This window comes from Daldinia vernicosa (genome assembly GCF_022497035.1).
Source record: "Daldinia vernicosa strain CBS 139.73 unplaced genomic scaffold F5Y00scaffold_13, whole genome shotgun sequence".
Taxonomy (NCBI): Eukaryota; Fungi; Ascomycota; class Sordariomycetes; order Xylariales; family Hypoxylaceae; genus Daldinia; species Daldinia vernicosa.
Window position 1 is genome coordinate 176,393 of NW_025953929.1, and position 26,999 is coordinate 203,391.

Below are 26,999 nucleotides of genomic sequence, written 5' to 3' on the forward strand. Positions count from 1 at the left end.
CTCGACACCCTTGATCCTAGCAATCCTAGGTCTGGCCTGACCTCCCTCTCTCTTTCTGTCTCTCCACCCAGAAAACAGAACCCACCGCGCCGCTGGCTTTGTTTCTCCTACTGCTTTGGACCTCTCGCTACTCTCTCAATTGCCTTTGACTTGGAGGTTATTTTTTTGACCCTACCAATCGCATTGCGTCGGGATGCTTTTGACTTCCCCCTCGCTGAAGACGCCTAGTAAACAAAACTCCGTACTTTTTTACTATTGAAAACTTGCGATCATCTCCGAGCCGGTCGAATCTCTGGGGGCCACTTAGTTCTCGAGCCCCGTGCGTTTACGGTTCGTACTAGTATTTTCTTTTCACCCCCCTTACCAGCTCGTGCGCTAGGTTTTGTTTTGGTCGTTTCGTTCTCGACACACTCCTTCTGACTCAAGACGTTCAGATCACTCCACAGTCGATAGCGAACCGTGTCCGACTCCGTAACGGTCCTGACATACTTCGTCAGCGCATTCCCTCTAGCTCTCTAATCATGTCCGTCACAAGTAATGGCGCTGCGGCAACGTCGTCTGCCAAACGTTTCGAGCTTCCAGCTCTGGATTTCAAATTTGGCTCCCTAACCGACGGAACCGATATTCCACCGCCACCTCCGTCCCCTCCGTCGCCTAAGGAAGAGGTACCGTCACCCAAGGTAGAGGTACCATTGCCCAAGGAAGAGGTTCCATCGCCGCCGAAGACACCACTCCGTGAAGAAGTCGAAAAGAAGCAGGAAACAAATGGTGCTGCTAATGGTCACGGTACATTCCCTAATAAACCCGAACTTGACACTATCACGGCCAATGCCGGCACAAAGCGCCCAGCAGAAGATGGTCCCGTGTCCCCCGTGCCGTCAAATCGTGGAAGCCTTAGACGCCTGCTTAGCAGAACATTATTGAACAATGCTTACGATGAACAAGGATCACTTCTTAGCCCTGGTAACTCGAGACCTCCGAGCCGGACAACAAGTACGATTGCGGAAGAGAAAAAGTCGAAACGCGCCAGCGGTTGGTTCAAACGGTTACGGTCGAACGACACTGCCAAGAGGGCCAGTCAAGTATTCGAACACCCGATCGAGGAACCCAAGAAGCCGGCCGGCCCCCCGCCGCCGATGATTCCGGAGCTGAGCGCCCTTAAAACTAAAGTCGATACTCATCTCGGCGATGACCTATTTAAGGGAATCAAATAACCTAGGGAATTGTTTCGCAACATATGATACCCCATCTACGGCCGTGTTTTGGTTGCCTGCGTTTGCATTTCATGAGCTTTGGAGATTAACTTCAAAACAGCCGTCATTGTTTTACGGCAAAGTAATTTTTTGACATTTGGCATGGAGATTCTTTCGAGGCGAGCGGAGGAGGCGTTGCTTTTGCGAAAAAAAGCCTTTTGGAGGGTGGAATATTAGATACCCAGCTCCTGCGCGAGCTCATTCATCGACATACCTTGTCAATTCTTTCCCCATCGGTTTATTTTTACTCGATATTATTATTCTTCCCCTTCTCAAATCTTCCCACGCGCGTCATATAAGTGCGTTACATCAAGAGCATCTGGAAAAGGACCGATGTATGTTATGTGTGTTGCTCCCTCGCCCCCGCTTATTTCTTTGGTTTGGGGGTACTTTTTTGTCCTACTATTCTCATGGTAAAAGGAGACTACCAACGATTCGATTCTTAATGGACGCGGAAGACGATCGCTCCTAGAAGGACAGCGGAGGATTGAAAATATCTTAGAGTTGGCAGATGGCGGCAAAGAAGTTACGGAGCGATTTCTTCAATCATCTAACGGTTAATATTTACGGCTATGTGCTTATGTGTCACGATAGTGGGAGAGTTCATATTTACCTTCCGGTTGGAGAGTATTACACCATTTTTTGTGAAATAGTGCATCTTTGGCGCGAAGGTATCGAATTTCTGAGTTTCTGATATTCCCTACGTACGTACGTGGGCATTTACTTAATCCTCTTGTTCTTTAGCATTTAAGTCCAAAGACGACTAGGCAAATCAGATCATATGGCCTCGCCTTCGGGTTGTTATTATATGACTATGATATGTTTTCTCTCGAAGTGATCATGGTAGCTTAGGTACATGCATGTACATGCAAGTATAGAGGCTGAACTTTTTAACGTCCACATAAAAAGGGGAGCATGCTTTTGGTAAGCCCTAGAAAAAGGTAGCTCTAGCTTAGGCCAATCGTAAAGCGGTTCGGCAATGCTATGATAAGATATAACGTCATTGCCGAGTTCAGCTTCCAGAGCTCCGAATTTTTGTTATCAGCAGCTCCATTCGAAACTTGGGAGACTTCAATGTTTGTCCCACGATTAAACTCGCAACGTCTACGGCAATATGGCTAGTATCCGACCGCTTAGGGCGCAAGGAATAGCTGATTCCTTAGCTAAGGGCTTGATTCGACCAGGCCAATGCAGAGTCAATGTGAAATTGGTACCGGCGTCGCAGACACAAGTTCGGTATAAATCTGGACCATATGGCTACACGCAAGCGAAGGCTCTCGTCTTTAGCGAATATGGTGAACCGAAGGACGTTTTAAAGTAAGTCCTACTTATACTTAACATCTTGCAATGGTTTCATATAGACTAACAAATTCCCCATTGCTTTGTTCATAGATTACATACACACTCCATTTCCCCGAGCCTCCCCTCCTCCTCCGTCCTCCTACGCTCCCTTGCCTCACCAATCAACCCCGCAGACGTAAATATCATCCAGGGCACCTACGGTGCCAAGCCCTCCTTCAGCACTCTTCTCGGAACCGCCGAACCCTCCGTCGTCCCCGGCAATGAAGGCGCCTTCGAAGTAGTCTCCTCGTCATCCCCCGACCTGCAACGCGGCGACTGGGTCATCCCCAAGAAGACCCAATTCGGCACCTGGCGCACGCACGCCCTCGCCCCCGCCGACACCGTCATCAAAGTCGAGAAAGACGGCCTTAATCCACTGCAAGTCGCCACGGTCGCTGTAAACCCGTGCTCCGCATACCGCATGCTAAGGGACTACGTTAAGGACCCGGGCCCCCTGCGCGAAGGCGACTGGTTCATCCAGAACGGCGCGAACAGCGGCGTCGGCCGCGCCGCGATCCAGCTGGGTAGGTTATGGGGGTATCGCAGCATTAACGTCGTGCGCGCGCGCGAGACGCCCGAGGACACGCAGAAATTGAAGGACGAGCTCGCTGCTCTCGGCGCCACGCACGTCGTCACGGAAGACGAGTTCCAGGCCCGCGAGTTCAGGGACCAGCTGGCGGAGTGGACGCGCGGGGCGCGCGAGGGCGTGCGTCTAGGCCTCAACTGCGTCGGCGGGAAGAGCGCGTCTACCGTCGCCAAGAGCCTGGGTAACGGGGGCACGATGGTGACGTACGGGGGCATGGCGCGGCAGCCGGTCGTGCTGCCGACGGGGCTGCTCATCTTCAAGGATATCCGATTCGTGGGGTTCTGGCTGAGCCGGTGGGCGGACGGGGACCCGGGGTCCAAGGCGCGCACGGTGGCGGAGATCCTGGGGCTGGTGCGCGAGGGCAAGTTCCGCGATACGCCCGTCGTCGAGGTGCCGTGGCATTGGGAGACGGATGTGCAGACCCTCAGGGATGCGGTGCAGGGCACGCTGCAGGGGTATAGGTCTGGGAAGGGGGTTTTTGTGTTCCGTGATACGTAGCGAGAGAGCGGAGGGAGAGGCTAACCTAGATGGAGGGGGGGTGTTTGCTGAATGGTAGGTATGGCATCGGCTTGTACTTAAGATATTGGGCTATCGTAATGCTATCGTGGTATACTATGTAGTTGATATAGTGTTCCATCCCCACGGCACTCTAGAAATATCTGGGACTGAATATCTATGCATCACCATGACTTGCTAAAAGCAAGCAACAATTCCGAGTCATATTTTTTTTTATTTGCTTAACTGCGCTATTGCTAGGTGCATGTCTACAGTCCTCCACCGTCTACCTTCCGGTCAACTCGCTGAACGCCAGTGTAGTTCCATGCTAATGAAAATTTGAAAGAGAAGGGGTTCCTCGACCCCTGAAGTAAGAGATTCTTGACTGGCTAACTAACTGGATGATGACTGAGTAGGTAGTACTTTCAACTCTTCCTATCTAACGGTTACTAAACGCATGTCGTAGCCTCGAAAATATTGACTCCTAGAGCGTCTCTAGATGACCATCGAGCCTTACGACGAGGAATACAACAGGCGATGCGTCTCGAAATACGCCTGAGGCACTCGCGGATATTACGAGCAGCCTTCAGCAGCCTACGCTTCTACTTCGGCTGAGGGGTGGCGTATGTTTTGGTCCACTCTTTGGCAGTCGCGATGGCCTTGTTCTCATCTTCCTTCCAGCTCTTGGCGACGTCGGCGGCTAGGGGATCGTCGGGGTTGGGGGCGCCGAGGAGAGCTTGGATCGAGAGGAGGATCGTTCGGATCTGGAGAGCGGGCGACCAGTTGTCTGGGGAGAAGGCGTTAATAAATAGATCCAACTTTTATGATGGATGGGAGTGGAAAAGGTGTAAAAGGTGTCTGACTCTTTAGCACATCCAGGCAAATACGTCCAAGCTTGTCGACGTTGGGGTGATAGATCTTGGTCAAGAAGCGGATCTTAGGTGGGACCATCGGGTAGTCGTCTGTCAGGAACAGCTCGAGCTTGAAGACGCCTCCTGAATTTTGGGGAATGGTCAGCGAACAGATCTATCAGTTGCACGGGACGGGAAATGGGAGGTGTGCACGAACCCTCGTACGGCGATCCCGAGGGGCCGTGGATCTCAACATCGAAATATCTAAGGTTATCTTCGTGGGGAACGGCGCTGATACCAGGAACACTGCGAACGGCTCGGTTAGGTATCAAGACCTCAGCAAACACGCAGCACGGACCCGGGGCATCTAGGTTAGATCTTACGGTTCGGTCATCAGACGTTCCGTCTCTTTAACGATACGCTTAGGTAACGCCATCCTGTTATTCTGGTCGGTATGGTATGGTGACGGGGAGAACCTTAATGAGAAGAACGTCGCTTTATCTATTCTCCACGGGAAACTCCTTGAACTGTTAGAAGAAGAAGAGGAGGAGGAGCAGAAGGGACCGGGCGAATGCTAACGAGGCTGGTAGAGGTAGTATTACGAGCGGGAAAGCTAAAGAGCGCCACGGCTTCACAAGGCGTACCGTACCGGTGGTAGCAGCTCAGGGGAAAGTAGGTAAGATTTGCAATCGCCCGTTTATATCGGCGACGGCGGGGAAGCACTTATTTGTTTATTAGTGCTCTGCAGGTACCTAGGTAGTTAGTTTGCTGCTTTGGAAGGAATTCCGGGGAAAGCAGACGACCAGGTTGTATGGGTAAGGAAACAAATAGTTAAATAAAATAGTTACCTTTAAACTGCGTATAAGTTCAAGAAAGTTCGTGGCTGATCCGACGTCGCGGACAAAAGAACTAAGACTGACGACCAGACGACTAGGTACAGGTAGCGACTAAATCAAGTGGGATGTCACCTGCGATAAGGAACCGGTGGCCAGTGAAGGCGTTTGTAACTTTGTATCTTAACGGTCTTATTAAGGTAAGGTTCCATGGAAGGTTGCTGCCCCTCATTAGTCGGACGTTGGTATTTCCACACCGAAATATGTAAATTCCAGTTGGTTACAGTAGATGAGATGAGGGGCAACCTTAGTGACATGCTAACAATTATGCATACCTTACCTAATCCAGGCTTAATATTAAACCTGTGATTGCTATATCGATAACAAATCGCGACGTCCTGCGCGCTGACACCACCAGTTGGTCTTCAAGGTTACTTACAATATCACTTTACGTGCATCATGCATGCCTATCTTTTCGCCTACATGAGATATCGTATCAATGTCATCGGTCTTTCTAAAAAGTCATAACGATGCCTTACAGTAGTTCAATCTTATTCGTTACTTAGAAACGCGCCCGGCGTATCTTATTGACCTAATGGAAGATCAAAGCGAGATTTATTAATTGAGAGATCGTGTGCACATGAATGGAGGATGGGCGGTAGCGTCATCCGAAATCCATCGAGAATTCGATGTTCCGTCAGTGGGCTCATGCGCTCTATAAATTAAACAGCCATGCCTTCGAATTTGGATCGCATCTTGGATACGTCCAAAGAGAACGCTCCCAAGTCCGCTTACGACAGTGAGAGTTTCGATGCCAATGTAACTATTCATGTCGATGGACTAGTCGGATCAGCCACCATATCACCAAGTGGCCGCGATGTTGCCCTTGCATCGTAAGTTAAAGGAGTATTGTATCCGCTTTATAATTTGTATATGCTCATGATATTTAAAGCCCCGAAGGTCTAGCCATCATCGACCTTGATGCCCCCTATAATCCGCCCCGTCGGTTGAGCAGTCATGGACACCCGTGGCTGGTGGTCGACGTGCAGTGGTCGCCTTTCGCGGCCCGGGATTACTGGGTGGCCTCGACCGCCAATCATCGCTGTCTGGTTTGGAATTTGAACCTGAGGGAAGACTCTGCGACGGGGGCTATAGAGCACTCCCTCCAAGGCCATAGTAGGGCAATCACAGATATCAACTTCTCGGCCCACCACCCTGACATGCTCGCCACTTGCGCGGTCGATGGTTATGTGCATTGTTGGGACTTGCGGAGACCTAAGCAGCCCGTCTTAACTTTCTGCGATTGGTTCGCTGGAGCTACCCAAGTTAAGTACAATCGACAAGACCCCAACGTGCTCGCCTCGTCACATGACAGGTGGCTACACATTTGGGACGAAAGGAAGCCATCTACTCCTCTTAGGTCTATTAGTGCGCATACCTCTAAGATCTATGGCCTTGATTGGAATCGTAGCAAGGCGACCAGCATTGTTACTTGTTCCTTGGATAAAAGTATCAAATTCTGGGATTATAGCGTATCCGAAGAACCGGAGAGGATAATCCGCACAGATTTTCCTGTATGGCGTGCTCGTCATACCCCTTTCGGTTATGGTCTACTAGCTATGCCTCAGAATGACCCGGGAAACCTTTACTTATACGATGGCCGGCGTGGCGAAGGGGAGGCATTGGATGATGCCGTTGACCCACGCAACATTTTTCCTGGGCACGGAAACCACAAGGTAAAGGAATTCCTGTGGAGGGCCCGTGGATCAATCTCGGATGACGGGATAGACAATCGGGAATTTCAGCTTGTATCTTGGGGTGAAGACAATGAATTGCGTCTTCACAGAGTCGAACAGTCAACCCTGGAGTCTGTCGGGCATGTAAAGGGTTGTCTAGCTCAAAAAATCAATATTACGAGAAAAGGAGCAGCGTATAAGACTTATAGATCCGTTGACGACCACGCTAATAGAGAGAAGAGATCAGCTACTATGAGCGATCCTCGCCCCGGAAGCGGCGGAAGCCAAATTCGCCGCAGCGCTCTTACTATGGGAATGCAGACGATGTCATCAAACTATCCTCGGTCCGGTGGCACGATCCCAAGTTGGAAGGGCCCTTCAATGAGAGCAAAAACTGTCGCTGGTAAGGTAATCGATCGAAGCCTAGACCAGCTTGGTTGGATGAAAGGCATCACGATGAGCAAGAAGTCGGGGATCATCAGAGCGTCCCAGAGAAAGGAATCCAGAGACTCTGGCATGTTTGGGCATGGCTTTCATGACGAGCATTGGGCCGAACCAGAAACGCTACAGGAAGAGATTGTTCGCGTCAACCAGCAAATGCCAAACGTTAAATGGGACAGCGTAGATATAGACTCTCTTAGCCTCAGGGCTTCTCTCAAAGGTCCCTGGGGCGCAGACGGCGATAGCATTTTCATCAAAGTCAAAGTAGACATCCCTAAGAACTACCCGAAATCAAGGGCCCCGAAATTCATGGTTGAGAAGACAGCCTTGATGTCAGACCAGACGCATAAGAAACTTGAACAGGAAATCCACCAGTTGGTAAGCCGGTTCTCGAAGAAGCGACAAAATTGTCTCGAGGTGGCTTTTAGTTACCTTCTTGGAGAGGTTGATCTCTCTAGTAGCGATTCGCTCTTTAAAAATGTTAAAGACCTAGACGACGACTTCGGTGGGCTCGCCGATGAGAGCTCAAGTGAAGAAGAGGATAGCTATATTCCCGCTGGCGGCTCTGCGACTATGTCCCAAGAGTTGACCGCGAGCACTGAGCTTGATGCTACTCTTGCTCCTACTAATAGGCCCACTATACCACCAATGCCACGCTTGTGCGGCTGCCGCTTCTCGAATGATGGAAGATTAGTCTGTTTTTTCCCTACTAAGGAAGAAAAGGCCAAGATTTCCTTTTTCCCTACCGCAGACTCTTTTAAGGAGCGTCCTAAAGGGGAGCCTAGCTTCGCGGGCTTTGGTAGACTTCAACAGGAGTCGACCGCCCCGAGAAATAGATATATAAACGACGATGTCTCAGCGACGGAGGATCAGTCCGATTCAGAGGACGGGGACGATTCCTCGAGCTCAAGCGACTCAGAAACTACGTATATGCACAAGATTAATATGTGGTATTTACCGGGTCATCGTTTCAGAAAGACATTCAGCGGCAGTTATTCCATGCACTCAAGTGGTGGGGGCACGGGCATAGGCACGGGTACTGGCACTGGTACCAGTAAACGTCGTCCAGCTAAGCCTAAGAACATTATATCTATATATAATGTTGCCAATGAGTTGCCTTCCATGCAAGAGTTTGCTCAGGAATATTGCATATTTGGGGATGGATCGGACGTGTGCGCCCACAATGCGACTGTAGCAGAGAAATATGGACGGTCCGATCTTGTAGACGTTTGGAATTACTCGTCATTATTACTTCGAAAGGACATCCCTCTTGAGCTTTTGGGCGATGGCCAAGGCAGGGAGTCAATACTCGTTATCGCGAAAAATGCTGTCGCCCGTTTCGGCGATAACAGTTCATCATCTCCAGGCTCTAATACTACCACGCTAAACGGCCGGGTCAAATGGGGACATCATCCTCTCGCAAGAAGTTTGATCGACGACCTTTTCTATTACTTCGAGAAGATGGCCGATGTTCAGATGCTTGCTATGCTCTCGTGCATATTCAGCGAGTCGTCGGCCGAGGATGGCGTTGCGTACGCAGAATCACACCTCACTCAACCGGAAACGCCTCTCCCCATGAAAGCACCGTCGTTCTCTTTAGATTACTTCCCCACAGATGCGTCGCTTTGGCACTCTAGTATCTACAACCACAAGAGCCAAGTTAACTCGGCAATTTCTACCCCTAAGACATTACACACACCTGTTAACCTTGTCGGCTCGTACGGTTCAGAGGAAGTAACATGGGGCGGTGATCCAAAATCCAATTCTTATTCCTGTGGTGAGACGCCGCCGACGACGATGACACCTCATGAGCCGAATGGCGATCCAACCCAAAGCTTGGCCGCGTCGCCAGATAACAGGTTACTGAGCCGTGCAAATACTGCTCTGACTGCGGGCTTAGCTAGTTTCCCTAGGCCGTTCGCGAGCGTTGCATCAACATCGCCCCCTAGTCGGAAACGCCCTAGCCCTGGAGAGACATTCCTGTCCAACCTTGCCCCAACTAATATCACTTGGGGTAGTTCAACAATTCTAGGTCCTACGGCCGAACCGTCAGGCACCGCACGCAACTCGTATTCTGATGATGACGCACGGAGTGACGATACTATACCCCTATTATGCTATGGTATATCTACAGAAATAGAAGATCAGTCGATATTCGATGACGACGGCTGGCTTGGCGTTCCTTTCCTCGAGCCTTCCCGTCACGCTATATATGCGAGCTACCGTCATGCGTACGCAGAAATGCTACAGATGTGGAACCAACCGTTGGCTCGACTCGAGATCTTGAAATTCAACGTGCTTAAGGAAGACCCCCTTGGGCCTCAGGCTATTAGTTTTGCAAGTTCGGGAGCTGCTAGCTTCCACGAGTATCACAGCGTGGAGAATGTGAGTCACGGCTCTCCTTCACATCACGGTGCCAACTCGCCTATTATATTGGGCAAGAAAGAGCTGCTGCAGTCGTTGATTGCATCTGATAAAGGCATTGATGTAACTGGCATCTGCCGCATACATGAGACCCACCTAGATCCAATACGGTCGACACATGCTAGCACATTACTTGGAGGTGCAGTTGGTACTTGCGATCGTTGTAAACGCACGCAGATGCAACTGCTGTGCGTATTTTGTAACGAGCCTATCGATGCCCTCTATCCCCCTTGCCTATCATGCGGTTGCGCCAGCCACGAGGCTTGTATAGCGCAATGGCATGACGCCGGCGAGACCGAGTGCCCTGCTGGTGACGAGTGCAACTGCATCGAGGAAGCAAGCCAGGGCCAAGTCGAAACATGGGCCTCGATTAAGGGATTCGTAGATCGTACAAGGAACCAGAAGTTATCAGATGTTGAGGTGGAGGATAAATATGACATTTACAAGCACGGCTCGATCGATAGGCACGACTGGGAAAAGATTGCCAGCGGTGCACATATACCCCTTGCGGACGGGCAGGGCAAGCCTCTAACCCGACCGCAGTCACCAAACCCAATGTCGGCTGCTAGGATCAGCCTTGGTAATAAGCTGAAGAAATCCGCAGGCAATTGGGGAAGCACGACGTCGTTAAGGAGAAAGTCGGCTTCAGGACCGACTAGTAGACGATAAGTGTACATGTCGGATATTTGTATAGATATGGTGTATGAGTATACGAGGGAGGCTATAATTGATTTTAAAAGGAGGGGGGAATTGAGAAAGTTATGAAACTTTCTATAATGTGTTCTTCATAAGGGATATTAAGCTGTGAGGTAGGCTTCTAGGTGTGTTATCACGGTATTTTCGAGTATTCAACTCAGAAGTACATAATCTTCCCCTTAACTCTAAACTAAAGACCCAACCTAAAAGTTAAATACAAGCCTGCCAAGTAATAAATTCGTAACTCAATTAATAGTCTTGTCCACATTAAACCCAGCTCACTCCCGCGAACTTTAGCGTGACTGGACCTTTTTGACACCACGCCAATAAACCATCCCCTACCCCTTTTCCCGTTCCATCGAAACAGAGAATGAAGCACCTAATTTAAGACTCATGTATAATTTAACTGGCGCCTCCCAAGGCCTCGTAGAATTGATTATATGCCTAGCACGTGCACATCTGCACGCACCGGGACGTGGGGTCGTAGTGGCAAGCGACGTTGCCGCTGGAGCATTGACATCTATGCGCGGTTAGTTAGGTACCTAGGTAGCCAGCCACCCCACCCAAGAGTCTAGTCGACGAGAAAGGCAGGCAGGCAGGAAAGAAGTTAACGAGGCGGTACGGTACGTACAGGTCTTGACACGGGTTGTCTAGGCCCGCGCTGCAGGTCATGCGCTTTGTTAAGGGTAGGCTGGCGCCGGAGACGGAAGCGGCGAGGAGGAGGGGGAGGATGGCGGTGAGTGTGTACTGTGTATGGGGCTGTGTTAGACTTGATTGCGGTAAGTATGGCTATGGATAGGTAATAATAATAAGTACCTTCATCTTGAGATTTTATACTGCACTTGCTCACACCTGAGTGATAAGAAATCGTGAGAAGTTGTAAGTTTGGTTAGGTGGTAGTTAGTGTAGATTCTATGGCGTGCTGTGCGGCTCCTCGAGGCGCTCCTCGCTGGTAGTTTATACACCTATTTATATATACTCCTCCTCGACACAAAGCTACCTACCTAAACCCAGCGAGTCATGTCGTATCATGTCATATCTTGTCATGTCATGTCATACGTAGGTAGGTATGAAATCAAACAGAGTCGCATCACGTCACGATAGACCGCGAAAATGCACTTATAAATGAAGATCGACGTCTAGATTAACTCTCTGCGCGGGTTAATAATAAATATACGAATGAAGCTTATCCTTCGGCACTCTAAATATCTATGTATATTAACTTGCCAATCCCTGGCGTGTATACCTACGTGGTAGTAAGTACGCAATGGTCCGGTATGAAGTATGTATATCTGTGCTCGCCCCGTGGCCGTCGTGTCTGGAGTATACAGCGCCGCGCCGGGAAATCGGTCCAAGGTGGTAAGGGAGTAAGTGGTAGATTAGGTACCTAATCATTCTATTGCTCTCTGGAACACTCTAGGCTGCTGTACTCTATTTTACTATACTTTAGTTACCTTTGGATATGTTGTGCAGCGAACCGTGGTATCCGTAAATTGGGATAGGGGATATATTCACTTTAACCGGGAGCCTGGAAGCGGTGTTGCAGCGGACGTCCGCCATGCTAGTTTAGGTATTCGGGGTCGTAACATAGATGGGACGCTGTCCTATCGCTGTCGTTTTTGCAGATCGCGTCGAAGCTTTTTATCAATCCTTATTTATTAAGTCAGGTACATGATGCAGGTGTGTTGCGCATGAAGGTGTATTCTTCCGTGGGACATCTATCTATCTAAGGTACCTACCTACCTACTACCTCTTAAGAACGTAACCCATATTACCAACTAGGGGCATCGATATCAGCAGACGCTCCTGTGAATACCGCCCGCCAGTCGTGCCACCTTCCCTTCGAGTACCTTAGCAGACTCCTCTGAACGACCCCCTTTACTTGCGTCCTTGCGCGGCCGGCTATCTCCAGCTGGCTTCTGCTTCTGGAGGATTGACAGGTCTACCTCGTCGTTTTCGATCAGGGTCTGCGTCACAGACACCAAGTCCGCAATCAGGCGGTCCAGCAGATCCAGACTCATGGATTCGCGGATGACCACACGTAAGATTTCAATCTTATCCTCGCTGGGGGGGAGCGCGTAGTTGGGTATTATCCACTGGCGCGCGCGCATGAGTAGCGATACCCATTCCTGCTTGATGTGCGGGAACTCCCGTTTGAACTCGTCTGTCAATCGGAACGACACAACTGGTAGCCCGGCCACGTAGTCGGCTGATGTTTCGCCCTCCTCGCCGAGGACGGCGTGTTTCGCATCTGAAATTACGCTCGATGAGGTAGACGCCCGGCGGTGGATGTCGGAGACGCACGTGTACCATCCGGTGGCTTCGAGACTCTTGGACAAGAGGCGTGCATTCCGGAGGCAATTCTCCATTATCTCGCGGTACCCGTCGAATCCGAGGTGGATTAGGTTGTAATACTGTACGATGACTTGTGCACCCGGACGCGAGAAATTGAGCGTGTAAGACTTCTCGGTGCCTCCTAAATAATGCAGCTCGAAAATTAGGTGCTGTGGTAGGTAGGCTTCGTCCCGCCAGACGATCCAACCGACGCCAGCATAGACGAGACCGTATTTATGACCCGACACGTTAATGGACTTGACTCGCGGGAGCTCGAAATTCCTTAAAATAGATATTAGCACGACGTTTTCATAAGGGACCTTAAGAGTTTCACTCACCACTTCGGCCCGCCGGCTTGGGCGTGAGTAAATGGCGCAACAAAACCCCCGGATGCTGCATCGACGTGGATCGGGATATCGATGCCTGTCTTCTCCTCGTACTCGTCGAGAATTTTCGAGATCTCTTCTACCGGTTCATAGTGACCGGTATAAGTGCTTCCTAGAATGACGAACACGCCAATCGTGTTCTCGTCGATATTCTTCCGGACAAGATTCGGGTCTAGTCGGTAATTGCTCTCCTTAGAGACCGGGAGAATACGCGGCTCGACGTCGAAGTAGCGCGCGAACTTCTCGAGGGCGACCTGCGCGTTGGCACCCATGATGATATTTGGATGATAAGTGTCCAAGCCCTTTGCCTTGCGATGTTCCTGCCAGCGACGCTTCATTGCCAAGCCTCCCAGGTGAATGGCCTCCGAGGAGCCGGTGGTCGCTGTCCCAACGGCTTTCTCGCTCTTCTTGGCGCCCCAGAGGTTGGCGAGGATGCTAACGCAACGCTCATGAAGAGACATCATGGCCGGATACTCGTCATTGTCAGCCAGATTCTTAGATGAATTCTCCGCCATCAGTTGGATGGCGTTTGGTTCCATGTAAGTCCCTACGAAACTAGAGAGTACTAGTTAAGCATTTCCGACAGTCGACTTTAAGGGGTAAGGTAGTACATACCTGGCAAGGTTCAGATTTGGTTTGCCATCGAGGTCTAGTTCATCATGAATTAGCTGGTAGGCGGTATCCGTCGGCGTTCCCTCCTTGGGAATCGTATACTTGGGCACTGCTGATTCGCTTGCAAATTTGGTACCGTAAGGTGTTAGATGAGAAGTAGTCATCATCTGGCGCAGCTGTCGGCCATTCTCGGTGAGGTTGGCATCGTGGAGGCGCTCAACAAGCTCCTCCGGGTCGATCTGATAAATGGTTAGTTAAATGATGATTAATACTGTTATTTATATGGAAAGGATTCAACTCTACTAACATGGCGGGCTAAAGTCATAGTAGCTTATATTATAACTACAAGTAACCTAATTGTTAGTTGATAATAAGTTAATAAGTTAGAGGAACTGAAAGCCAAGACTTTCGTGGGCCTCGATTTATAGTCAAGGGGAATTATTTACTTGGTTATTTACTTGGAAGTCCCTCCATAGTAATGACCCCATTACCCATTTTCAAAAGATTCAAAGCAGGTATGTAACCTAGATTCATTGGCTTTAATTGGAAAGTTGGTTACGGATCCGTACCTATGACGAGAATGACGTAGTTACTCCTTAAAAAAGCCAAGTTTATTAATTTTATCGGAGGTCTTCCGGATTGTGAGCCCAATAACACTTCAACTACTTCATGAGGCTTTGAATCCGTATAGCTTTGACGCGCGTTACCCATATATCATAGGCCACACATATGCAGGTCTTGATAGGTAAACATAATACGATGTTACGTGCTGACGTAAATTGACGTTTGATTTCAACAGATACCCTTTCCTTTCCCTTTCCCTTTCCCTTTCCCTTTCCCGGTATTTGCGGGGTTTAATGATCATCTCGGTCCCTTTTACTTCGTAGACAACATTACTACCTAAAACACTATCATACAACTTTTATTAGAATAATTTGGTGAATAATATAAAAAACATTATGAGTACTGTAGGTCAGCCGAACGAGGTGCTCCCGGACTTACCTCTACCAGAAGGTATCGTCGAGGACTACGTCGACTGCTCCACATCGTGCGGTCTTAAATGGCATATCCTAAAGGCCGGCGAGCCCGGAAAGCCTCTGGTACTCTTCTGCCACGGATACCCGGAGCTCGCGTACTCATGGCGCAAAGTGCTACCCGCAATCGCTGAAGCGGGATACTTTTGCGTCGCCATGGACCAACGCGGTTATGGGCGAACCACGGGGTGGCCGCTAAAACAGCCCTTCGAAGCGGTCGACCTTAATGACTACGTCTTCACGAATCTAGTGCGCGACCTGGTGTGTCTGGTATATGGGCTGGGGTATAAACAGGTGTACAGCATCGTTGGCCACGACTTCGGCAGCGTAAGCTCCGCCATGGCCGCACTCATGCGTCCAGACATGTTTCTTTCCACCATTCAAATGAGCCATCCGCACCACCGACCCGCGGAACCTATCTCTCCCCAAGAAAAGGGGGAAGAGAAGAAAGTAGACATCCAGGCCGAGCTGGCGAAACTTGACCCGCCCCGGAAGCACTACAAGTGGTACAACTCGAGCCCGAACGCCGCCCAGGACTGGGAGAACCCATCCCAAGGCCTCGAAACATTCCTCCGGGGATATTTCCATCTAAAGTCGGCAGATTGGGACGCCAACAAGCCGCAACCCCTGACGAAGTGGGGCGCTGAGGAACTGGCACAAATGCCCGAGTATTATATCATGCGAGCAGAGCACTCGATGCCCGAGACGGTGGCTTCCAACATGGCGGGCGAGGACTATTCCAAGACGGAGCGGTGGCTCTCGCGGGACGACCTGCAGGTGTATTGCAACGAGTGGGCGCGGACGGGCTTCCAAGGGGCGCTGAACTGGTACCGTGCGCAGACGGCGTCGACCAAGCAGTCGGCGCGAGACGTACTTCTGTTCTCGGGGCGCACAATCGAGGTCCCGTGCCTTTTTATTAGTGGGAAACAGGACTGGGGTAATTACCAGCAGCCGGGTGCGCTTGAGGGGTATAAGGACCCAAAGACTGTTAGGGAGTACTGTTATTGGGGTGAAAACCTTGTGGATGGTGCTGGGCATTGGGTACAACAGGAACAGCCTGAGACTGTGATTAAGGAGATTCTAGCATTCTTTATGAGAGTACGATGCCGCCTACCACAATTTTGGTAGCAGTCAGCACCTAAATCTATTCGAAGAAGGTGCCCGTTTGCCTGCTGTTTGTTCATCCGGGACGTGTATACGAATACAAATTTTAATAATCATCTATACCTACCTGTGATAATACCAAGTGTATAAATTTATGGAAGTAATGCTGTTAGGTGTTGGCCTTCATGTCAGTCATCTCGTAGGTAGTTCACGATAAAATAGACCGAAGGAATAAGTCAAGATGATGTGATGGATGATAAAAATAAGGGGCTAGATGAAAATAATAGGAAGAGAAAAAAAAAAAGAAAAAAAAGAATACACCACACCCCGGACTCGAACCGGGAATCTTCGGCTTTATTTCATCCTTGACAAGTAGGAGGCCGACGAGTTAACCATTTCTCTAGTGCGGCTGCGTGAAAATCAAGTGTGTTTACCACTTGGCTATCGCGGCGATGATGGCAGCAGTTGCCATTATTGAGATATATTAGGTACCTACTTCCTACCTTAGGTACCTAGCTTCAAGAAAGGAGGTAGGTAGGTAACACGTCATTAATCCAGAAACGATAAACAACGCAACAACTACTACAGGAAGCAACGACAAGCTACCTACCTACCTACGAACTTACGAGGTGAATGAAGAGCGGAAGTGCCAGGTCACATTCCCTACCACAACAGAAAATATCTAAGGGGTACCTGCCTATCTGCACCTACCCGCACACAACTGCTCCACCTTGGCTGGCCGGCTTCCAATGAGACGCCCTTGCTAGACCTCAGCTTGGTTTTCGAAACGTCCGATCGAATATATCTGATTCCTCAGAAAAAAAGCAAAAAGCAAACGGTGGCCGTAGCACCTTCTCCAAGTGTTGGGTCTAAGCTTTCACACTATGCGCAAGTACTCTTGTGAACTTTCTTGCTTGGCGTAAGCTACTTATGTGATAACTAATGAAGATATTTTAGGTAGTTACCTAGCTTTATATATCTAGTTAGTTATATTCATAGCAATACTATTATAGGTTCCTGTCTAATTTCATAATTGAGCAAACACGCTTTCGCGAACGTAGAGTGAGCTAAGACTTGCATAGGAAAAGTGATATTCGCAAACGATGCTGTCTTGGCACTTGGATTATTGTAGTCTTGATAATGTTCTAATTCCTAGACAAGAGATAATGTCTCAGTGAACTTTCTAAAAGATGTATGTTGACTGTTAGTTAATCCTATCCTGTATGAGACTATTAAGATCAAGTCAGCTGAGTGAAAAGATGATTCGGATTATCGAATTGAGTTAGTTAACCGATAGTAAGGTTGTTTGATGTCTTATGAGTGATCAGAACGTATTATATGGCACGAGGAAAATTCAGTTGCTAATTATCCTAGGCACGATTTAGAAGTAAGAATATTCTATTCGGGAGTTATTTCACTTTAGGTATGTTTTGTAGGTCCTAACTCATATCAGTCGATTGATCCAGTCCATTCTAATAGGTTTATATTCCCACCCACCGAGGAAGTTCATTCATCCTGCTGTAAACTTTGTTCGACCAAATTGCCAACCTGTCTGTTGAACCGCACGGAGCTGGGGCCTTGTCCAAGATCCGGAATGGACTCTTTTATACAATCCAATACCGTCTATCATCCAGAATACCGTAATTATCAAAGGTGTTTGTCTTATAAGACGCCCGAACAACTTGCAAAGCTCAGATCTCATTGTTAGCAGCGGGACAAGACAACTGGGTAGAGTTCGTTATAAATAATCCCCCCTGCTTGCAGTAATGATGATATGATTTACCCGTGGTAACGCTAAAAACATGATCAAAATGAATTTTACAACAATGAACATAAAACTTCTAAGCTTTACAGCACGTTATACAACGAAAGGCCAGGCATTTATACTTATTTCAGTTCTTGGACCCATAGGTCAGACCTTTCTCTACACCACTCCCATTGAGCCCTTAGGCCTTTAATAAAAGCTTAACTTTTGTGCATATTTAATACTTTGGGTATATTCAAGTTCAGGAAATGCAAGTCAGGAATTTAATGGTCCTTTACCATCCCTGGATTTATTACCGCTTATCCTCTCATACTACGTTCCTGCAACATCTTCACGTTTATGCTTTAGGTATCGCTAAGGCATCACTATGGCTGAAAACAGGGGAGGTTCCTTGGGAAATATTTAATTCAATATAAAGGCTTAAGGTGTTGTTTCCGTTAACAGCAGCACGGCTTGTGACTTCGAACACGCATGAATGCTTGTTCACTGTCCTCGACGGTGAAACTTTGTGGTCCCGTTTAGGCCACGAGTGTCTGGGCCTGAAGAAACAATGATCTCTTTGGGAATAACTGCGTTGATCATATTGATTATACGTATGTTGACGTGCCACAAGCATATTGTCGTCCATCTTAGGATAGTAAAGTACCTGCAGCTGAACGTTAGACCCTACCATGCTTCTTGTAGTTCTTTCAGCACTTAGGAGGTAGCTATGCCTAGGCCATCCTAAGGTTCTCCCACTCGTCTAGTTGTGTTTATCACCAGCTGTAACAGCTTGTTCCTACCTAGGTACAAACTCATCCTAAAGGTCCCCCTCGCGGGTCCCAAACCCCCTAAGCTTATTGGCCACTAGGAAGCTCACGATCCCCTCAGTTTTAGAGCAACCAGCACTGACTCAGGGTTATCAGGCTGTCTTGAGCTTGGACCTGCCACAAATAAATTCGCAGCCAGCCCATTCCAGAATTTATTTCTATTTTCTCCCCCTTCACAACACAACGCAAACTGGGTCGAAGTAGTAATTGTACGTGCTCGAGTACCTGAGCATCTACAGTTTAACAGCTTCTTCTCCCGGTCACGTACTCATTTGTGCTGTTAAGCCATCATTTTCCCGTCTACGAGGGATTTACTTAGCAGTCCGATTTGCGTTTGGTTCTTAGGACGCAACTTACCACCAACAAGGTAGGTATTTCATCTTCGAAAATTGTATGACCGACTTATTCTAATTAGCTTTTTAGATCATGTCTACCTCAGGAGATCCTGTCGCTGGTATGCCCGACGTTGATGTCCAGACGGATGTTCCTCGTATGCGTGATGCTAGTACACAGACAGATGCCCGCGAGATAAACCCTGTCTGCGAAACGACTGCAAGTTCTCTATATCCAAGCCGGAAACATTCTACCTACTAACTTCAAATCAACATAGGGTCCCGATAAAAGCCTTGTCGTCCCTTCAATCCCTAGCGCCGCATGTCCCGTCAAACCCGAGGTCAGCGTCAGAATCGTTAATGGGAAGCGCATAGTTGAGCTTCTAGGCTGTGGAAACGACCGCAGGGGAAGATACAGACCCCCCTATCGCTCAACTCATAAGGTAATCATGGTAACCATAGACACCTTCTGGCCTCCTCGCCACAGCAAGGTTATTGCTCCGAATACCACGAACATGAACATCTTGCTCAGAGCGTTAAACTACCTGCTTGGCCAGAAGTGCGACGCGGTGCTGCGCCACCGCAGCGAGAACCCCGACTGCCCGCTTGAGCACTACACACGCCAAATCCAGAAGTACGAGGACCCTGCGGTCAGGGAAGCAGCATGGGAAGCAGCGAGGATGCCACGACCGCAGAGCTCAAGCCTAAAATTGGACTATATCAACAACAAGGACGAGCTCGTCTCCATACCCAACGGTGGTAGGCTGATCTTCATACGCCGCAGATCCGACGGCTGGACTGTCTTCCACGAGCCCGTCGAAAACGTAGCTGTGGAATGCGTTAGGAAGAACGACATCTGCCTCTGGGAGTGCGAAGAGGCGATGGATGAGATCTACCACTGGTGCCGTGACATGTTAATTGGTTGTGGTCCCCCGTACAATCCCTCCAGCTACCCCGATCTCCTTAAGGTATTTATACCTGGCATTAAACTCGACGGAACTGACCCGAGGGTGAGGGTGATGTAAGTGTTTCTTTACACCCTCTTCTTCTTATTCAATCAATATCTTTACGTATGTGCTAATCAAGACTGCAGTTCCCGAACTAGTGCCTCAACTAGCACAATTCCACTATGGCCAGTTGTAACCCCCGAGGAGGTCATGTCTATGCTCCAGAACTGAGAGGCATTTCCTCTGTTCACGCACGAGTTAACCTGTAATAAACAGACCACAGGCAATCCCGCCAGTCCGAACCAACCCGGCATCTCCTCTCAACCAGTATGTAGTTTGATTTAACGATGAACAGAGCCCAAACCCAATTCGACCTGAACGGTTACATCACGACAAGGGCGATGTTTCTTTTTTTCCGTGGTAGTTGTTTCTCATTCACATCATTAATAAACCCCATATCATCAGTAAATCCACTTTCCTATCGTACAAACCCGCCATTACTATAAACCTGTTCCTGTATACTAACAAGCCGCGGCAAACTGATTTGGTAACTAAATAAATAAATAAATAAATAATACTACGGAAATTATATACATAGGTAGGTAGATATCCTACCAAGCAATCCCTAAAGGTCCGCGGTTCGGCGGAGGGAAAATCTTCTCAACCGCACCACCCACGCTGCGCTTGCTGGTAGGAGCCGAAGGGCAGTCCCGGAAGGGCTTACAATCAGGCTGGCAGACCGTACCCTCGGGCGGCAGCTCCCCGGTTTCGAAGTACTTCTTGACGTAGTCCTCGCGGCACTTCCCAGGCGAGAACAGCGCGCCGTGGCCGGGGCTCTCCTGCAGCAGGACACGCGCCCCCGTGTGCTCCTTCGCCATGGCGATGGCGTTCTCGTAAGGAGTCACCGGGTCGTACCGGCTAGATACGAATAAAATCGGGGCCTTGGGCTTGCCGGGGGCGCCGCTCGGGTCCGCGGCGGGAGACGTGAATGGCCCTGTGAAGCGGTACTTGGGGCGTACACGCCAGCCCCTGCAGGCGAGGCGGAGTTGGGCCCAGGCCGGGCCGAAGTCGGGAGATTGCTCTTGGATGTCGGTGAGGTAGGATTGGAAGTCGGAGATGGTTTGGTCGTTCGCCGGCTCTGCATCCCCGCATCCGACGGCGATTTCTGCATCCTGCGTCCATGTGTACGTCTTGGGGATAGTCGTGGGGCAGTACTCGGTCGATTTAGGAGTGCCAAGGCTGGCATACACAGCACTAAAGTCACCTTCCATTCCCTTGGCCAGGACCTGAGCGGCTAGTGAGAAGTACTCCTGGGGCTGGTACAGAGCCTGGAATATGATGGCGGAGACGTCGGCCCGTGTGATCTCCTCGATGCTGCTGTTCGTCACGATCTGAGCCGGAGACTCGTCGAGTTGCTTCAAGAAAGCATCGACGCGGGCGCGGATATCACTCGGACCCGAGTCGCCTGGCTTGTGAAGGGCGCAGTGAGAACCAACTTCGAAGCAATTGATGAAAAGCTGGTCATAATCCTTCTGAGTGTCTTGAAGGTTCTTGGACCACGCCTATATGTAAAAGTCAGCTTTGCATAGGGATAACTATGTTGGAGCACGACACTTACGGCTGCGTTGTAATCATGGATATCCACAACGCCCTCGAGAAGCATGCGATCAACACGGCCAGGGAACATGGAGGCGAAATAGTTCCCAAGAACCGTACCATAAGAGAAGCCCCAATACTGGATACGAGGGAGGTCTTTCTCCTGGCGCGATTGCATTCGTCGCGGGCCGCCACGCATGCGCAACTTGGCGCTAGAAGTTCCGTTGCTGCTACGTAGCTCATCGATCTTGTCTACGATCTGAACCATGTCTCGCGCAACGCTAGCTGTAGACATGAACTTGTGAATCTTTTCGCCCTCGCAAAGACTTCCATACGCGCTGAGTAGAGCGGCCTGGCGTCTAACGACGTTTTCACCACCACTCAAGGGGCCCATGCCACGAAGCGAGAGCGCAGTGACATCTCGGGCGAGCTCATCGTTGTAACAGTCCGCCTTGGGTTCCGAGTATCCGACACCGCGAGGGTCGAAGGATAGGATCTCATAGTGCTTGTTACCATCAGCAACACCCTGGAGAAGCTCGCCATCCGCGAGCACAAACTCTACTCCAGATCCGCCGGGACCGCCGGGGTTGACGATGATGGTACCGCCAAAAGAGGGATCGTCATCGGGGACGGTAGCCGGAAGTGCAATAATGGCCAAGGAGACTTCGGTCGCATTGTGGTTCGAGTCGCTAAGCCAGTCCATAGGAACTCCTAGCTTGGCACACTTAAGAGAGCCATAGCATTCTGAGTACTCCAGTGATGTGGACGGCCTGAGCTTGGTCCAGTCGAAGCTCGAAGTGCTTTGGGCCGTAGCGTATTGGCCGGATGAGACCAAGAGGCCGGTGAAAAGTGCTGCCGACTTCATCGTGCACCAGCCAAACCTTGCTCAACTACAGTCGAGGCACAACTTATTAGCGTTTAAGTATTGTCGAGTCTACGGGAGCGGACTTACCTAAGAAGTTTATAAGAAAAGGAAAAAGCTTGGAATTGACTTTATTTTTCAACATGCGGAATAGAAGACTGGCCGTTCTTCTTGTAGCCGGCAAGCTATGACAGCATTGACCAAGCAGCCTGCAATCCTACGTAATGATAGCTACTCTGGGGGTTGTTGTAGGATTTGCTTAGCCTCACTTTCAGGCTTGGGTTGTATTAGCTGTTTGTCGTTGCTATTGGAGAAAGTATCTTGAGCGGAGAAGATATCTCCAGCTAAGATTTGCAGAGCCATCCCATCGTATGTAATTCGGACTTTTAATGTGTTTGAAAGGAAGTCTAAGAAAATCCAAGTCATGAAGAAAACTAACTAAACTAAACTTACCTAAACCTATTAGCCAATCACAGCCCGACAAGCTCTTGACTATTGCCTAATACGGCAGCTATAGTACCACCCCACTGTAGTTACAAAGCTTCAATTCGACGTTTTTACATATAGGACTATAGAGAACCGTGCATGACCTAATACTTTTTTAATGGATAATTTTCTATACGGCGTATTTTGATACGTTCGTCGGGCCTCTAAAAATGCCGCGTGAGGCGCCTTGCCATGACTCCAAGATTTCATATACATACTGTCTAAGTCCTAGATATTCTTAACTCAGCTGACGAACGATCCCTCTCCACAGTATTTCAGCTACTCTCCACATTTCCGAGTACCTAAAAGACGGCGGTGAGGCTCGATTGTCGCTCATCGACTTGTACGGTCATAGATCTACATTTAGCCTCGATGATCAACGTGCAACTGGGGATAGGTGTTATAATTAGGTACCTCTAAGCTGCCAAGATAAGACCATGAACTTTTAAGCCACCAGCAAATTCCTGCATGCCCATGGTCTGCTCATGTAGAAGTGGGCTGTCGGTTGCCAAGCAAGGTACTATCATTGTATACAACGCTATTCTAGTGAGTCTCATCTGAAATTTCTACCATCATCCGGTAAAAGAGCTGAGGGTGTTTTTGTACAATCCAACGCATTTGAAACAACGATAACCCCTCATAATTCTTTCTTCTCCGACTTAGCTTTCCTTAGCGAACCGGGCGGTGACTTAAGCCCGGCGAACACCAGTAATGTAACACCCAAGATACCTAAAGCCCCGCCGGCGTAGGCAACCTCTCTGCCCGCCCACCAGTACACGCTGGTGAACAGAATGGGGCCCAAGCCTCGCCCGAGCTGGCCGTAGCTTCGAAGTACACCTAACTTGCCTCCTCGCTCGCCTTCGCTAGCCTCGAAGCTGCTTAACGTGTTGAGACCGCTGACGACTGTGGCTGAGGTAGTCGCTAAGCAAGTAGCGGCTAGATACAGCGATCCGACTGTGCTGATGCGCCCGAGCATGATGAACGCTAGTAAGCATGCAGTGACACCGATCCTCACGGTGAGAAGCGGTGGAAGTCGGCGGGTGACTCCGCCTTGTAGGATCGAGGCAATTAGACCCACAAACCCCAGCAGTCGGCCGTTCTGAGCCGAGTTGTACTGGAAGAGGTCGTACGTCATGAACGGTAGGGAAAATTCCATTCCCGAGAAGAATAGCAGAAAGGAGAAGTGCACCAAGTTCAGCAAAAAGTGAGAGTTTGTACGCGTCACTGCTATCGGCTTCGTGGCTGTTTTGGAAGTCTTCTTTTCTGTCTGACTTGGCAGAGTCTCGGGTAACGCGAAATATAGGTAAATCGTCTCGACCACAATCAGGGATAAAGATACGCCGGCGGCTGTTGCGAAAGGGTTGGCGGCCACGGTTGCAATGGAGCTTAAGTATGCGCCAAGGGCCGGACCAAAGGTGAAAGCGATCGAAAAGCAAGCACCTATGAGGGCCATAGTCGAGCCACGGCTACTCTCGTCCGAGATATCGGTTGCGATGGCTGTGGCCAGTTGTACGTTGCCCTCCGATAAACCACCCACAACACGCGAGGCAAGAAAGGTTCTGAAATCCACTGCCACCACCCAGAGGAGAACCGACACGATATTTCCAGCCATGCTGGCAAGAAGCGCGGCCCTTCTGCCATACTTGTCGGACAGGTGTCCAATAACGGGGGACGCTACGGCCTGGAGCAGAGAGAATAAGCTCCCCAAGGCTCCTCCCAGGAGGACGATATCATATCTCGAGTCGATTGGTCTCGCGAAGGCAGATTTGTATGCGTTGAGACCGCCTAGAATCCGGGCGAGCAGTGTCGTCTGCGAGTCGTCGCCTACCTCGCTATTTCTGTAGAACTCGAGGAGTTTAGGGAAGAGAGGGAGGATAAATGTGAAGGATATCTGCAAATATCCGTTGTTAGCATACGTAATTGTCTAATTGTCTCATGTACTTGGCCGCATTTGTGTGACGTACCAGATCCAAAAGCAACGATATGAAAATGACCTTGAGCACCCTTTTTCGGGTACTTGGCTCGACAGCTGTCATGATGAGATAAAAATATTGTTTGGTTACGAAATGCAGAAATGCACGAAATTGTCGTAACGGACCAGCCGATCGATGAAGAGACTATTTAAAGAAAATCACGAAACAAAAATTACAACGACATGGGATTCGACGGGGCGCGTACAGATTGGATTATAGAAAGCCAAATTGTTGAAGCAACGGGACGAAACGAAACGAAACACAAGCGGGGGAGCTAACGGATGCTGTACAGTGTAAGTTCCGTTCCCGTGCAGCTACATACGTAATACGTATCCTCAATAAGGATTATGGATTATTCGATAACATTTGAGTGGTCATTCAGTGGTGCGACCACCACCAAACGGCCCTGCGGCCCCACAGGACCAGGAACTTTACCTTATCGCGGGCGGGTCTTTGCCGGTTATTCCGCAGCTTACACGCATAAGTCGTATAATTTTGTATGGCCCTTTCCGCATATGATAATTCTTTTTACCCAAGTCCCCGAATAACCAAATCGGATTATTGAAAAGGATCAAACTTTTCGAGCGAGATCAGGGTTACAGCTTACCCAATTAATATACCAGTCGGCCGCAAAGAGTAAAAAAAAATCGGTTGGTTTGGATCGACCTGTCCGAAAACAATTTATCATCCACCAAGCGACATAAATATCGTGGGGGTTACCGGTCTATTAGTCGACCCCGGACCCCGTCCCGTTACCTCAAGATACTACGCAGAGCCTCAGCAAAAAGGAATGATCCACGTTTTACCTTTCCATTCGATCTGCTATGTCGTCATACCGGTACGGCCCACGGGACCGGTTATCATCGTGTAGAGAGGCCGCAGTACTTGAATAGTATTCTCATCCTTACTCCAAGTGCTTCATCCCAGCTGGAGGTCCAGGTAGAATATGTATAGGTATCCGATCACCATACGGCATATGGGATACATGCTATCTTGAGAGATGAAAGCCTCGGTGTAAAGCTATGTGTAAACTCAAAGAAAATGGGATAAATCAATATGGATATTGCCATACTTAGTGGCACAAGATCCATAGCCGAATTTTGTGTCCAAGGAGCTACCAAATCCACCAAATCTTCGCGCAGTTCTCATCAAGAATCGGGCGCGGATGGTAAGACAAGGGAGTAGTTGACATGAGCATAGTAGCTCTAAGAACTTCTGAGGGACAGCAACTAACATTCTAACAAAGAAGTCGGAAGATATCGACAGTTCATGCCAAACCGAGCACTGAAGACTGGGTTAAGAAGCCTTCTGATGAGCTTCTGTGCGGCCTATGATTAAAGCACTCGGCTTTGCTTCTTGGTTCTGACTGTCAATCAACACGAGGGGGACCAACGTCACTTTGTCTTTTGGACTGACCTCGACTCTTATACCCCATTCCCGTACACTATGTTAACACTTTCAAACATGCCCATGGAGGGCCTCGTATGTCGCCTCGTATTCTCTCCGCCCTAGTATGACTCCAACTATCGGTCAAGGGCACCTGTTGTCAATGTCTTAGTGAAGTTTCACAGCACAGTACTGAGTAGTACATGGTTATCGGTGTCCAAAGGGATATCGGTAGCTCCGGGATCCATTTACGGAATATCGTGTTCCCCTACAAGTTTATCATCAGATTCGATCATTTTTGAACTGGTCCTCGATGTAATCGACCTGGGAATGGGCGCTGGTGGGCCATGACATGGCAGCGATACTGGGGTGGACGGGGTTGACCTACCAACTCCATTCATTACATCGCGAATCGCAACAGCCGCTATACGACGTGTTATGCGGGGAATAATCCTTCTCAGCTCAGTCAAGGTTAAGCATTCAGATAATTTGACAAGAATACTATGAATAGGTTGAGATAGGCTATTGCGGTCGTCGGGTAGCCGTAGGGCCGGCCATAGCTGCATCATTCGAACAAGTCTTCGCCAATCTTTAGCTAAGGCTAATACCGAGCCGCAAGTAAGGGTTGGCATTCGATCTCCTGCGCAAACCACTTGTGGTCACACACGATTCTCAGCCCCCGCCATAGGTCCGTTTATGTAGATTCTTTGTCTTGGA

At 49.3% G+C, this 26,999-nt stretch overlaps 10 protein-coding genes and 1 non-coding gene across 11 annotated transcripts; 5 read left to right on the forward strand and 6 right to left on the reverse strand.

Annotated features, from left to right (window-relative positions):
- The first annotated feature begins 347 nt into the window (after positions 1–347).
- F5Y00DRAFT_27389 (uncharacterized protein) lies at positions 348–1,489 on the forward strand. The gene has a single exon (XM_048013254.1). It carries the CDS (start codon positions 522–524, stop codon positions 1,212–1,214), a length of 693 nt encoding a protein of 230 aa, XP_047866646.1. The 5' UTR covers positions 348–521; the 3' UTR covers positions 1,215–1,489.
- A 744-nt stretch (positions 1,490–2,233) lies between these two features.
- F5Y00DRAFT_231875 (NAD(P)-binding protein) lies at positions 2,234–3,896 on the forward strand. Its single transcript, XM_048007084.1, has 2 exons — positions 2,234–2,570; positions 2,646–3,896. The coding sequence occupies exons 1-2, from the start codon at positions 2,368–2,370 to the stop codon at positions 3,676–3,678; spliced, it is 1,236 nt and encodes a 411-aa protein (XP_047866647.1). The 5' UTR covers positions 2,234–2,367; the 3' UTR covers positions 3,679–3,896.
- F5Y00DRAFT_231884 (ubiquitin-conjugating enzyme E2 35) lies at positions 3,891–5,489 on the reverse strand. Its single transcript, XM_048007085.1, has 6 exons — positions 5,375–5,489; positions 5,106–5,278; positions 4,910–5,047; positions 4,744–4,832; positions 4,539–4,670; positions 3,891–4,462 (listed from the first exon to the last, which is right to left on the reverse strand). Exons 3-6 carry the CDS (start codon positions 4,960–4,962, stop codon positions 4,278–4,280), a joined length of 459 nt encoding a protein of 152 aa, XP_047866648.1. The 5' UTR covers positions 4,963–5,047; positions 5,106–5,278; positions 5,375–5,489; the 3' UTR covers positions 3,891–4,277.
- Positions 5,490–5,761: 272 nt separating this feature from the next.
- On the forward strand, positions 5,762–10,905 carry F5Y00DRAFT_231888 (uncharacterized protein). The gene is made up of 2 exons (XM_048007086.1): positions 5,762–6,252; positions 6,312–10,905. Exons 1-2 carry the CDS (start codon positions 6,092–6,094, stop codon positions 10,627–10,629), a joined length of 4,479 nt encoding a protein of 1,492 aa, XP_047866649.1. The 5' UTR covers positions 5,762–6,091; the 3' UTR covers positions 10,630–10,905.
- Positions 10,906–10,960: 55 nt separating this feature from the next.
- Positions 10,961–11,550, reverse strand: F5Y00DRAFT_231889 (uncharacterized protein). The gene is made up of 3 exons (XM_048007087.1): positions 11,473–11,550; positions 11,288–11,403; positions 10,961–11,176 (listed from the first exon to the last, which is right to left on the reverse strand). Exons 1-3 carry the CDS (start codon positions 11,476–11,478, stop codon positions 11,101–11,103), a joined length of 198 nt encoding a protein of 65 aa, XP_047866650.1. The 5' UTR covers positions 11,479–11,550; the 3' UTR covers positions 10,961–11,100.
- Positions 11,551–12,449: 899 nt separating this feature from the next.
- Positions 12,450–14,319, reverse strand: F5Y00DRAFT_268154 (glutamate decarboxylase; the record flags this gene model as incomplete). The annotated part of the gene is made up of 4 exons (XM_048012197.1): positions 14,296–14,319; positions 13,992–14,227; positions 13,329–13,931; positions 12,450–13,272 (listed from the first exon to the last, which is right to left on the reverse strand). The coding sequence occupies exons 1-4, from the start codon at positions 14,311–14,313 to the stop codon at positions 12,450–12,452; spliced, it is 1,680 nt and encodes a 559-aa protein (XP_047866651.1). The 5' UTR covers positions 14,314–14,319.
- Positions 14,320–14,846: 527 nt separating this feature from the next.
- F5Y00DRAFT_231891 (alpha/beta-hydrolase) lies at positions 14,847–16,185 on the forward strand. The gene has a single exon (XM_048007088.1). The coding sequence runs from the start codon at positions 14,948–14,950 to the stop codon at positions 16,148–16,150; it is 1,203 nt and encodes a 400-aa protein (XP_047866652.1). The 5' UTR covers positions 14,847–14,947; the 3' UTR covers positions 16,151–16,185.
- Positions 16,186–16,444: 259 nt separating this feature from the next.
- F5Y00DRAFT_t49 lies at positions 16,445–16,536 on the reverse strand. Its single transcript has one exon. It is a non-coding gene; the product is annotated as a tRNA-Arg (tRNA).
- A 2,590-nt stretch (positions 16,537–19,126) lies between these two features.
- On the forward strand, positions 19,127–20,210 carry F5Y00DRAFT_268156 (uncharacterized protein; the record flags this gene model as incomplete). Its single annotated transcript, XM_048012198.1, has 3 exons — positions 19,127–19,237; positions 19,311–20,053; positions 20,126–20,210. 3 exons carry the CDS (start codon positions 19,127–19,129, stop codon positions 20,208–20,210), a joined length of 939 nt encoding a protein of 312 aa, XP_047866653.1.
- Positions 20,211–20,417: 207 nt separating this feature from the next.
- Positions 20,418–22,819, reverse strand: F5Y00DRAFT_231892 (TAP-like protein-domain-containing protein). The gene is made up of 3 exons (XM_048007089.1): positions 22,528–22,819; positions 21,598–22,465; positions 20,418–21,541 (listed from the first exon to the last, which is right to left on the reverse strand). Exons 2-3 carry the CDS (start codon positions 22,438–22,440, stop codon positions 20,591–20,593), a joined length of 1,794 nt encoding a protein of 597 aa, XP_047866654.1. The 5' UTR covers positions 22,441–22,465; positions 22,528–22,819; the 3' UTR covers positions 20,418–20,590.
- A 454-nt stretch (positions 22,820–23,273) lies between these two features.
- F5Y00DRAFT_27586 (MFS general substrate transporter) lies at positions 23,274–25,332 on the reverse strand. The gene is made up of 2 exons (XM_048013424.1): positions 24,888–25,332; positions 23,274–24,814 (listed from the first exon to the last, which is right to left on the reverse strand). Exons 1-2 carry the CDS (start codon positions 24,957–24,959, stop codon positions 23,561–23,563), a joined length of 1,326 nt encoding a protein of 441 aa, XP_047866655.1. The 5' UTR covers positions 24,960–25,332; the 3' UTR covers positions 23,274–23,560.
- Positions 25,333–26,999: the final 1,667 nt, after the last annotated feature.

Coding starts and splice junctions, on each gene's coding strand:
- F5Y00DRAFT_231891 (XM_048007088.1), top strand. CDS start 14,948: ATGAGTACTGTAGGTCAGCCGAACGAGGTGCTCCCGGACTTACCTCTA.
- F5Y00DRAFT_231875 (XM_048007084.1), top strand. CDS start 2,368: ATGGCTAGTATCCGACCGCTTAGGGCGCAAGGAATAGCTGATTCCTTA. Junction 2,571..2,645: donor GAACCGAAGGACGTTTTAAA/GTAAGTCCTACT, acceptor CTTTGTTCATAG/ATTACATACACACTCCATTT.
- F5Y00DRAFT_231884 (XM_048007085.1), bottom strand. CDS start 4,962: ATGGCGTTACCTAAGCGTATCGTTAAAGAGACGGAACGTCTGATGACC. Junction 4,833..4,909: donor GAACGTCTGATGACCGAACC/GTAAGATCTAAC, acceptor AGCCGTTCGCAG/TGTTCCTGGTATCAGCGCCG. Junction 4,671..4,743: donor CTCGGGATCGCCGTACGAGG/GTTCGTGCACAC, acceptor CCCAAAATTCAG/GAGGCGTCTTCAAGCTCGAG.
- F5Y00DRAFT_27586 (XM_048013424.1), bottom strand. CDS start 24,959: ATGACAGCTGTCGAGCCAAGTACCCGAAAAAGGGTGCTCAAGGTCATT. Junction 24,815..24,887: donor TATCGTTGCTTTTGGATCTG/GTACGTCACACA, acceptor GGATATTTGCAG/ATATCCTTCACATTTATCCT.
- F5Y00DRAFT_27389 (XM_048013254.1), top strand. CDS start 522: ATGTCCGTCACAAGTAATGGCGCTGCGGCAACGTCGTCTGCCAAACGT.
- F5Y00DRAFT_231889 (XM_048007087.1), bottom strand. Junction 11,177..11,287: donor GACAACCCGTGTCAAGACCT/GTACGTACCGTA, acceptor AACCGCGCATAG/ATGTCAATGCTCCAGCGGCA.
- F5Y00DRAFT_231892 (XM_048007089.1), bottom strand. CDS start 22,440: ATGAAGTCGGCAGCACTTTTCACCGGCCTCTTGGTCTCATCCGGCCAA. Junction 21,542..21,597: donor TCCATGATTACAACGCAGCC/GTAAGTGTCGTG, acceptor TTTTACATATAG/GCGTGGTCCAAGAACCTTCA.
- F5Y00DRAFT_231888 (XM_048007086.1), top strand. CDS start 6,092: ATGCCTTCGAATTTGGATCGCATCTTGGATACGTCCAAAGAGAACGCT. Junction 6,253..6,311: donor CGCGATGTTGCCCTTGCATC/GTAAGTTAAAGG, acceptor TGATATTTAAAG/CCCCGAAGGTCTAGCCATCA.